Below are 11402 nucleotides of genomic sequence, written 5' to 3' on the forward strand. Positions count from 1 at the left end.
GGAAATGTAGATTAAATTCTATTTGGTAGAGGGATTTGAAGGAACTGTGGGCGCTTGAGGGATGGAAAGGCATATTTGAGGATAATTGTTCACGGGACGTCGGGAATGGCAGGGAGTTAAGGTTATGGGAGGATAAATCGGTGGGAAATGCAAATCTCAAGGAAAAATTCTCGAGACTCTTCTCAATCTGTTCTGAGAAGGAAACTCTACTTTGGCAAGGAGGGGAGATGAAAGAAAATTTAGAGTGGGCATGGAAGATTGACTGGAGAAGGAATTTGTTTGATTGGGAGAGGACTCAGAACAAGAGTTGAAGAATCTTTTAGAAGAAAAAAGAGTCAATGTGGAGAAGGAAGATACTTGGGTCTGGAAACATGGTGAGACCAATACGTTCACTGTCAAATTGGCATACAAAATTCTTAAGGAAGATGGCCAGGGGGATGAGGGTGATTGGTATGTGGACTTTTGGAGGATGAAGGCTCAACCATCAACCCTCCTCACTGCATGGAGGGTTATGAAGAATAAGATAGTGTCTAAAGCAAATTTGGCGAGAAGAGGAATTTGTTTGGATAGTAGTATTTGTGGCCTGTGTGGGGAGGAAGAGGAAACTACGTCCCATCTCTTTTGTACTTGCAATGTCGCATGGCTAGTATGGTCAAAGTGTTACGAGTGGTTGAGGGTGGCATCGACGGAGCATCGCAAGCCAAAAATGCACTTTTGAGTTTTAAGATTAGTGGGATGAATAAAAGCGTTAATCAGATGTGGGGTTGTGTGTGGGTAGCGGTGGTAGATGAGTTGTGGAAACATAGGAATAAAAAGATTTTAAAAAGTAGCAGGATAGATCATATGAAAAAAAATTCTATGGTGCAAGTGAAGGTATGGTCATGAGTGAATTCTAAAGCCGGTGGGGTAAGTTTTTCGTATTTTGACTGGTGTCTTGAACCTTCGGTATGGATAAGATCTGTTAGAAAAGGGTAGGTTTTTTCGTCGTATTGTGGGGTTGCTTACGTTTGTCAGTCATGATCCTCAGCTTTTGTGTTATGGTCTGTGTATAATTTTTTCAGGATTGACTCTGAATGACTTTATATAAAGGTTGAAATATCCTGAAATATCTCAATTTAATTTATTCTTTATTTGTTGATAAAAAAAAACTGTTTTGAAAATTGATTTTTTTGTGAAATTGCTGTCTTTGAAATCGTTGCCAAACTCAACACACCTTTTTATTACGAAGTGGACTTTAAGCCTAACTCAACCCCATAAAACCGGCTCTAATCTCTAGTCGATGTGGGATCTCCAACACACCCCCCTCACGCCGAGACTACCAACTCGTGCGTGGGACTATATATTATGGGTGGTCCGATAGCGGCCCGATAGCGGGTGGCACGATAGGCCCAACACAAACACTCGCTAGGATAGGCTCGAAATGGCTCTGATACCATATTACGAAGTGGACTTTAAGCTTAACTCAACCCCATAAAACCGGCTCTAATCTCTAGTCGATGTGGGATCTCCAACACTTTTCTTTCTTTACAACAAATACTTTTCTTTTTATCGAGAAAAAATTAAAATAAATTACAACAAATACTTTGACACTTTATAAAACAAAAAAGAAAACTCAATTAGCAATATATTTGAACAAAATATATATATATATATTAATATTTTAAGTTAAAAATAAAATAAAAATATTAGTGTATTGAGTTTTTAAATGTCCCTTTTATTTATAATTGCAAAATATCATTCTTTTAGCTGATATATAGACCATATCACGTGCTAATTCCACGTTTGTGTGCTCCCCTTAGGAGACAAAAAACAGTGGTTAAATAGATTGCTTAATGTCTTTTCCTTTGCTTAGCTCACACTTTTTTTTCATGTTTGCTTCTTCCCACGTGGATAGATAAAAAAAACATGGATAGCTCACATTTTTCGTGCTGTCTATCACTATTTCGCATAAATTTGGCCTTTGAAATTATTACTGGTGTTGAAAATTTTATAGGTACCCATTCCACTTACGAATAAATAATTTAGCGCTAAAGTTGTTCTATGACCACACCATACGACAATCATGATGAGGTTATTCTATGACCACACTATACGACAATCATGATGAGGTCGTGGATAAAATCAAGATAAAAATACAAAGAAAGATTATTTTGAAAAGACTATGATTTAGTGAGTTAGAAATTCTTATATTACATTATAGAAAGATTATGCTTTTGTATTAGATGGATTAAGTTGATCAAGGGGATGCATGAAATCTGCTTTATTATCTATTTAGTTAGTGGAAGTTCAACTCATGAATTTACACCTAATAAAGAATTAAGATAAGGTGATCCACTAGTTTTATTCTTATTTTTTTATTGTAAGTGATGGTTTGACTGGTTTAGGTAGGCAAACAATAAATAAGAGTAAGCTAAGAGGGATAATGATGAGAAATAAATGGGTAGAGGTGAACATTTTATAGTTTGTTGATGACACTTTCTTCATGTGTCAAGCTAACTCTGAAAACATAATGGTTATAAAAGGCATTCTACAAGTATTTGATCCAGCATTAGAATTGGAAATTAATTTTTACAAGACAAAATTAAGAGGGATAGGAGTGGAACAAATTATGTTGCAAAGATTTCCAGCTATGTTCAATTGCAGTTAGATGAGCATTCCATTCACAAACTTAGGGCTTTGAGTAGGGGAAGCTATAAGAGGAGTCACTTGGAAGGGCATGGTTGAGAAAATTAGAGAGAAACTAGTTGTGTGGAAAGGAAAACATCTAAGTTTTAATGGTAGGATCACATTGTTAAAATCTACAATTACAACAGTACCCTTATATTTATCTATGTTTAAGTTGCCCTCAAAAGTGAGAAATGACATTAAGAGGATTCAAAAAGAATTTATATGGGCTTAGGTCAATTAGGAAACCATATGCAAAATCAAAGAAGTTGGGAGTTTGGGTGAGAGATATTCAAATGTTTAATGTAGCTTTATTAAAAAAATGGAAGTAGAGGTTGACAAAAATGGGAAAAATGGATTGTGGAAAGAAGCATTGGAATCAAAGTACATTTCTTGGAGGAGTTTAGATAAAAAAAAAAAAAAACAAGAAAGTTTGAATTTTGATAAAAAAAAATGGATGTAATAAGCCGAGTGGTGGATGTAACAAACCGAGTGTGTTTGTGTCCAATTCTATGTATAAAACATGTTGGATGATAATCTGAAGGCATAAAATGTAAGTATGAGGAAGGTACAAAGGGTGCATGGGTTTATGAAGTGAATGAGAAATCAACTAGGCCTAAACATAAAGATAGTCTAAACAGTGTACGCTGAAGGTGGGAATTAAAACTGCATACTTGTTTATGCATTTATGAAAAACATGTCAGATATAGGCTACTAGCTGCAGAGGATATCGTTTTGTGCCTTGACTGTTCTTTCTTATGCTAATATGTGGGTTCAAGCATCTTATGCAGGCAGGTTGCAGGAACATGCACTACACACTGTACCTTCAATTACCAAAGGGATGGCTTCAATGAAATAATCATACGAGGGGTGGACAACATCAATTTGCTACACAAGTAAACATCGGGAAATAACAATAATTGACTCTCTTGTTAGCTATGTACGTTGTCCCTATAGAGGCACAATCGTGTCTTTTTTTGTATTGTCTGGATTGAGGGTAATTAATTTTGTAAGACTTGTAAGTCTGTGATTAACTAAGATTTATACTGATAAAAGAACAATTTGATTAGGGACACTGATTATGTGTTAGCCCATTTATAGATATAGTGTTCAATTCTAAGATTTGAGTTTTATGTATATGGATTGAGTCAATTCCATTCCCTCATTTTATAAAATTTCTTATTGATTATAAAAAAGAACACCATATACGTTAATCATGAATCTATTTTTATATAATATAAAATTCCTCTTCTTTGGTTATATAAGGTCCTTCATACGAAAATTTATATAACTACATAGCATACAAAGTTACAGTTTTACTCAAATTACTCCATTCTGTCACCTAAACCCCCAGAAAGAGAAGAATCACTTCGAGGAGAAATTAAAGATGTTTAGTGTTAAGGAATTAGTTGAATCGAGTACTATGGTCTCTGTTCCCTCCAACTACGTTTGCCATAAAACCCCCGAAGATTCCATGTTGTATTATGAGACAGAGAACATTCCAACAATTGATTTTCACCAACTCACCTCTTCCAATTCCAATGAACGCTCTAAGGCAATCCAACAACTAGGCGATAAATGTCGTGATTGGGGTTTCTTTATGGTATTCACATGTTTAAACCTCAAACCTTATATGTATGTTTTAACATGTCCACTTGCATGTTGGAGTTCCTTCCTTTTGTTGACTTTGAACTGCTTATATAGGTAATCAATCACGGTGTATCGGAGACACTAAGGGAGAAGGTGCTTAGGGAAGGTCAGAGCTTCTTTGATCTGAGCAAGGAAGAAAAAATGGAGTTCGCAGGAAAGAAGATACTTGATCCAATAAGATATGGAACAAGCTTCAATGTCATGGTGGACAAGACACTTTTCTGGAGAGATTATCTCAAATGTCTTGTTCATCCTCACTTCAATGCTCCTTCTAAGCCTCCTGATCTTAGGTACCTTCTCCCCACACTTTTTCTTTTCTTACCCAAACTTTCTCTCATATCAAACTACACCAACTTCTATCATTTTTTCTACTGAAAAAGCATATTTATTCTACTAAATACAAGTTCTTCTAACAATTTTTTAGCCCTGAACCTTCCAAAATAAATCTTAGTCTATTCTTTTACTTATATAAGTGAGAGCTAGCTTTTATATCACTTTATTATTTTTATATATTATTTAAATTTATTATTTTTATTCTAAAGTAGAGTCAAACATATATGTATTTTCTAAGGGTAAAAGTTTCAAATTGCAAAATCTAATCCATTATTATCCAAATCTCTATTAGTTGTAATCCATTTAAATGGATTTATCTCAAATCCAAATCCATAATTTTGGATTTTAAATTTAATCCATTTAATTGGATATGGATTAGATATAAATTGGATACATTTTTTGATTATCCAAATTGTATTTTGGGTTGGATTTTGACTTGCCCCGATCCAGGTTGAGCCAAGACAATCCGAGCCCAGGTTGAGCAAAGTTGACTCAAGTCCACGTCAAGCCAAGTCGTCCGAGTCCAAGTCGAATCGAGTCAGTATGAGCCAAAGTCGAGCCAAGTCATTCCGGCCAAAGTCGAGCCAAGTCAACCCTAGGCCAAGTCCATTTAATTGGATATGGATTAGATATAAATTGGATACATTTTTTGATTATCCAAATTGTATTTTGGGTTGGATTTTGACTTGCCCCGATCCAGGTTGAGCCAAGACAATCCGAGCCCAGGTTGAGCAAAGTTGACTCAAGTCCACGTCAAGCCAAGTCGTCCGAGTCCAAGTCGAATCGAGTCAGTATGAGCCAAAGTCGAGCCAAGTCATTCCGGCCAAAGTCGAGCCAAGTCAACCCTAGGCCAAGTCAAGTTGAGTGGCTGATATTGAGTCGATCCGAGTTGGCCAGGACCGATATCGAATCGAGTTAGCCCAGACTAATGTCTAGTCGAGCCGGTCCAACACCATGTCGAGCTGAGTCTTTTGGGTTTGATATCGAGTCGGCAGGCCTGGGCCGATATCTAGACGACTGGGCCATGGCTAATGTCGAGCCGAGCACGCCCAGGCCGATGTCGAGCCGATCAGGTCCGGACCAATGGTGAGCTGAGCAAGCCAAGGTCGATATTGAGCCAAGCGGGTCTGGGCCAATGTTGAGCCGAGCAGTCCCGAGCCCATGTCGAGTCGAGCGGGCCCAGGCCGATGTCCAGCCGAGCAATCCCGGGTCGATATCGAGTCGTCCGAGCCCGAACAGATGTCGAGTTGAGCGAGTCCGGGCTGATGTCGAGTCGAGCGGGCCTTGGCCGATGTCGACACGAACGGGCCCGGGTCGATGTCAAGCCGAGCGGATCGAGGCCAATGTTGAGCTGAGCGGGCCCGGGCCATTGTCAAGTTGAGCGAGCCCAGGCCGATGTTAGGCTGAACGGGCCCGGGCCGATATCGAGTTGAGCAAGTCCGGGCTGATGTTGAGCCGAGCGGGCCTGGGCCGATGTCGAGCCGAGCGGGCCCAAGCCCATGCTGAGCCAAGCAGTCCCAGACCCATGTCGAGTTGAGCAGTTCCGGCCCGATGTCGACCCGAGCGGTCCCTAGTCGATGTCGAGCCTAGCGGGCCTGGGCCGATGTCAAGCCGAGCAAGCCTGAACCGATGTCGAGCCTAGCGGGTCTGGACCAATGTCGAGTCGTTCGGATTCAGGCCGATTTTGAGTCGTCCGAACCCGGGTCAATTTCATGTCGTTCAGGTCTGGACCGATGTCGAATGGACCGATGTTGTATTATCAAAATTAATTGACAAAGTGGATTTAATATAATTAACAAAGTGAATGATTAATCCACTTTAAATGAATTTTTAAAAAAATCAAATAAATTTTATCTAGTTAAAATGGATATGGATTTTAAATCCATTCCATTTATTTGGATTTGGAGTTATATTGGATTTTAAACCACCTACTATTTTCCTAACAATTATATGATTTCCTTAGTATGGTTGTGATGTTTTTCTTATATATAGTAACAACTGAGATTAAACCTTAAAACTAAGTTACTCAATTTCTCCCCACTAGAACAATTTTAGCAAGTTTTTTTCTTTATACATTTTTATAATATCAAGTTCAGAAAAGAGAGGGAAAACACACATGCATGAAACTCTCCACAAGGAAGTTTTAAAGTAGTCGACGCAGTTTATCTTATCTTTTGCACATCTAGATTTTCGTAATCACAAAGTTTTCCGAGTTATATGTTGAAGTATATTTTCTCCTTTTGATGAAAACAAATATGAAAATGAAGCAGCACCAACATCATAACAAGGAACCCCACCTCCTCTAGCTACTTTCCATCGATGAACCCACTTCAGTTATAATTCCAACACTCCAAAACAAGACATTCTAAACCGATCAAAAAATATTGCATTGCAGCGTCTAAAATCTTAATTTTAAGAAAAGAAAAAGAAAGAAGAATATTTGAATTTTGGACTTCATAAACTAATGAAAAACCCTCTCCTATATGTCCGACTTGCACCACTCAGTACAGCACTATTGTTGGTGAAAAAGAGAAGTTCTTAAACCTAATGGGAGACAAAGAAGTGTGCGATATGGACCAGCCCACGTAATAAGATTACCCCATTTTCTATTTTCGAGTTTATGAAAAAAAATATTGTTATTATTAATGTGATATTAAATATAAAATCAGATGGAGGTATAATTAATTATAGACATACACTGATAATAGTTTTATTTATTGATATTATATTATTAGAAAATTACCAAATAATAATTAATTTTTTTAAAAAAAAATTAATTACTATATTTATATTAACTAAGTTAGATAGTATTTTATAAACTAAAAAATCATTGATATATAAATTAATTTCTATTACTAATATAAATTTATAAAATAGTTTTTTAATTTATAAAATAGTATTTAAGTTACTAATTATTGTTTTCTCTATATTTAATGATTTTTTTAGTGATAACTTTTTATATTGAAAATCAATTAAAAATAATCATTAATATTATTTTAAGATAAATATTATAAAATTAAATAACTTATCATACATAAATATTTATAACTGAAATTATAAATATTAGTAGAGTAGTTTTACATTATTGATATATATATATATATATATATATATATATATATATATATATTAGTTATTAACTATTATATGATCAACATTTTCTACTATTTTCCAAATATTACTAGTGTGTTTTCTAGTTTAAAATTTTAGATATAAATTAACAGTTCACATAGTAAAATTCCTGTTTACCTTTTTATTAGAATGCTCTTTTAATAATATTTTTTTATTTTATTTTAAACTGTTGTCAGATTAATATTTATTTATTTATACAAATAAAGCTTATAATAATATTTTAAAAATATCAATATTACAGATCAATATTATATAAATTGTATATTTATTATAAATTTCAATTATTAGTTTCTTAAAAATATACTATTGATATTCAATTTAGAGATGAAAGTAAAAGTGGTAGATTGATAAGGATAGTTGAAAATAAAATATTCATATACAGATCAGGTAAGAATAGTTTGAAACAATTAAAAGAAAAACAAAATTAAAGTAATTGTGAAAGATGTACATCTCAATAAAGAAAAAAAAAAAGGCAGTCTTTGTGTACATCTCAATAAAGAAGAAACAATATTAAAGTCAAAGATGTATATCTCAATAAAGAAGAAAAGAAAGTATGATGGGTATCTCATTGAAAAAGGTGAGGAAAAAGGCGAGTCTCACCCTTTAAATTGTGCACTATAATCTGTAATACAGTGGTCGATGTAATGATTTAAGATTTTGAAAAGAGTATTTTTAAAAAGATGTAAAATTAATTTCATAGTTTAAGTTCATTTTTTATTTATAATTTTCGAAAAAAAAACTTTTATTTTTGAAAAGAAGATATAATAACTTTCTTCGAAAATACTCGAAATATATCTTTTTAAAATAATTAAAAACATGAATGTTTTATAAATTTATTTTTTTTATAAAATTTAAGTTATGAAAAACAAATTGAAATTAACAACTTCAGTTAACTACTTTCGTTTGCTCCATGATGCTCCACCAAAAAAATCAGAGACAATCATGATTTCAAATTTTTTTTATATAATCTAATAAGAGGTCATTTGGATTCTTTCAGTCGAATTCCATGCAACATCTAAATAAGCAAAAAAAAATTATTAAAGAAAAAATAATTTGAAAAACAAAACGTAATTAAGGACTTAGGTAGCCTTGATTTTTTTAGATAATGCTTTATTTGTTTTAATTTGTTTGGTTTGATGACATAATATTGTATAAGAAAATTTTGCTTTGTCAATCATTGTTTTTGGCGTTGAATGGTTGCAGGGAAACTTTAGAGGAATACAGCAGAAAGGGTAAGGAAGTGGTTGAAGAGTTGCTGAAAGGAATATCTCTAAGCTTAGGGCTTGAAGAAAACTACATACACAAAAGCATGAATGTAGAGTTGGGGTGCAAGATGCTTGTTATCAACTGTTACCCACCATGCCCTAAGCCTGAACTTGTAATGGGTCTTCCTACACACACAGACCATGGGCTTCTCACTCTTCTGCAGCAAAACCAGCTTGGAGGGCTTCAAATTCAACACAAGGGCAAGTGGATTCCTGTCAACCCCTTACCCAACTCCTTTCTCATCATTACTGGGGATCAGATGGAGGTGAAACAAAATTCATTCCCTATTCTTGCATGCACTTTACTTTCAGCTTTGAGCAAATAATGAATCTGCAATTTTTGTGGTCAGATATTGACGAATGGGAAATACAAGAGCGTTGTTCATCGTGTTGTAGTGAACACAAAAGGCACTAGAATCTCCGTTGGCACTGCACATGGACCCAATCTTGATACCATAGTGAGTCCTGCGCCAGAGCTGGTAGGAGATGATAATCTAGCACTATATCGTGCCATCAAATACAGAGATTACATATACTGCTTCAGCAAAACAATGAACTCGAAACAAAGACTTATTTGGAACGTATAAGGATCTGAATCAAATTAATAAACTCTTACCATCAATTAGGCAACATCCATGATGCAATTCTTGTATCTAAATCGTACTTCTGTTTCAACGTTTTGTTTTTCTTTTGATTGATGTACTAGGAATGTAATTTCTAGCTGAAAATGGATGCGCCAACCAGCGACAGAAAATTAATTAATTCACTTCTTGAAAGCAAGTGTTATTATAGCGAACAGTTGAACTATTGGATCGAAGGTTCAATGATCATGCCGTTGTTAAATTAGTATAGTAAATAGAGTCTTGATATATTAAATTAGTATAGTAAATAGAGTCTTGATATATTGACAACCTCTAACGTTAACATACATTTGATGTTGCAGACGTGACAATGACGTAGCAAAGTAAGATTGCACGCGAATGAGGAACGTGAGCTTCAAAATAGGGTAAAAAAGAATATAGTACATCGGTTCTTACTAACATCCTGAGACCTGGTTTGATGCTTCTGTGGTGATTTTAATGTCATATGAAAGCGAAGTGAAAGGAAAGGAGTTAATATGAGGGACAATCAAGCAAGCGAGCTTAAAGATTTTAATAACTTCATCGATACAAATCTGCTGATTGAATTACCTTGTGTAGGTACGCAATATACGTGGTTTAACCCTAATGGTAAGGCTATGAGCAGGTTAGACAGAGTGCTAATGTCTGAAGAATGGTTGCTAAAATGGCCTATCTGTAAGCAGTATGTGCAAAGTAGGGAAGTTTCTGACCATTGTGCCTTAGTGGTGAAATTCATGGTTAAGGACTGGGGTCCCAAATCTTTTAGAACTCTTGATGTCTGGTTTATGGAAAAGGGTTTCTTCGCGATGGTGAAGGAAAAATGGATTTCTTACCCAGTTCAGGGGAATGCGTTTTTTATGATAAAAGAAAAGCTAAAACGGTTGAAGGGCAATTTGAAGGTTTGGAATGTGTTCGGCAACATTGAGACCTCTAAAAAAATGATTTTGCAGGAGTTAGAGGGTTTAGATCGCCAAGCTTGCAATGGTGTGGTAGCGGCGAACGAGAGGCTGAGAAGGATTGGGTTGTTGAGTCGTTTAAAGGGGAGTGATAAAAGGATGGAATCCCTCTTATGTCAAAAAGCTAGAGCTAGCTGGCTTAAGAATGGAGACTCTTGTACAAAATTCTATCATTCTTCTTTGAGATGGAGACGCCTTAGAAATGATGTAAAAGGTGTTGAGGTGGGGGGCCTATGGTGTGAGGAACCATGTACAGTCCGTGCAGAAGCAAAGAAGTTGTTTGAAAATAGATTTAAAGCAACAGGAGACTTTGGAGTAAGACTTGATGGGGTCGAGTTTAAGTCCTTAACACAGGAAGATAATATGAGCTTGGTGGCGGATTTTTCTGAGAAAGAAGTAAGAGAAGCGGTGTGGCATTGTGAAGGGTCAAAGAGCCCTGACCCGATGGGTTCAATTTTAATTTCATCAAGAAAAGTTGGGAGTTTATAAAAGAAGAGTTTATGGCAGCGTTGGTCTTCTTTCACTCAACTGGCTCTATCCGGAAGGGCTGAAATGCTTCGTTTATAGCTTCAGTTCCTAAAGGTAGGGACCCTGTAAATCTAGAACAGTATCGCCTGATATCCCTGGTAGGCGCTATCTACAAAATTATCTCTAAGGTGTTGGTTGCCAGAATAAAGAATGCCCTACCTCAATTATTGATGAATGTCAATCGGCTTTTATAAAGGACAGAGGGATTCTTGACAACGTGTTGATGGTTAATGAAGTGATAGAGGACCTAAGTG

At 35.6% G+C, this 11402-nt stretch overlaps 2 protein-coding genes across 2 annotated transcripts; both read left to right on the forward strand.

Moving 5' to 3' along the window:
- The first annotated feature begins 3959 nt into the window (after positions 1–3959).
- LOC137826388 (2-oxoglutarate-dependent dioxygenase 19) lies at positions 3960–9820 on the forward strand. The gene is given in 5 exon segments (XM_068632339.2): positions 3960–4267; positions 4369–4604; positions 8983–9310; positions 9395–9574; positions 9577–9820. Coding segments are annotated over 5 exon segments (1023 nt in total). The 5' UTR covers positions 3960–4051; the 3' UTR covers positions 9640–9820.
- A 341-nt stretch (positions 9821–10161) lies between these two features.
- LOC137825303 (uncharacterized) lies at positions 10162–11109 on the forward strand. Its single transcript, XM_068630977.1, has one exon. The coding sequence runs from the start codon at positions 10162–10164 to the stop codon at positions 11107–11109; it is 948 nt and encodes a 315-aa protein (XP_068487078.1).
- Positions 11110–11402: the final 293 nt, after the last annotated feature.

This window comes from Phaseolus vulgaris, chromosome 8, assembly GCF_051622355.1.
Source record: "Phaseolus vulgaris cultivar YP4 chromosome 8, ASM5162235v1, whole genome shotgun sequence".
Taxonomy (NCBI): Eukaryota; Viridiplantae; Streptophyta; class Magnoliopsida; order Fabales; family Fabaceae; genus Phaseolus; species Phaseolus vulgaris.

Coding starts and splice junctions, on each gene's coding strand:
- LOC137825303 (XM_068630977.1), top strand. CDS start 10,162: ATGAGGGACAATCAAGCAAGCGAGCTTAAAGATTTTAATAACTTCATC.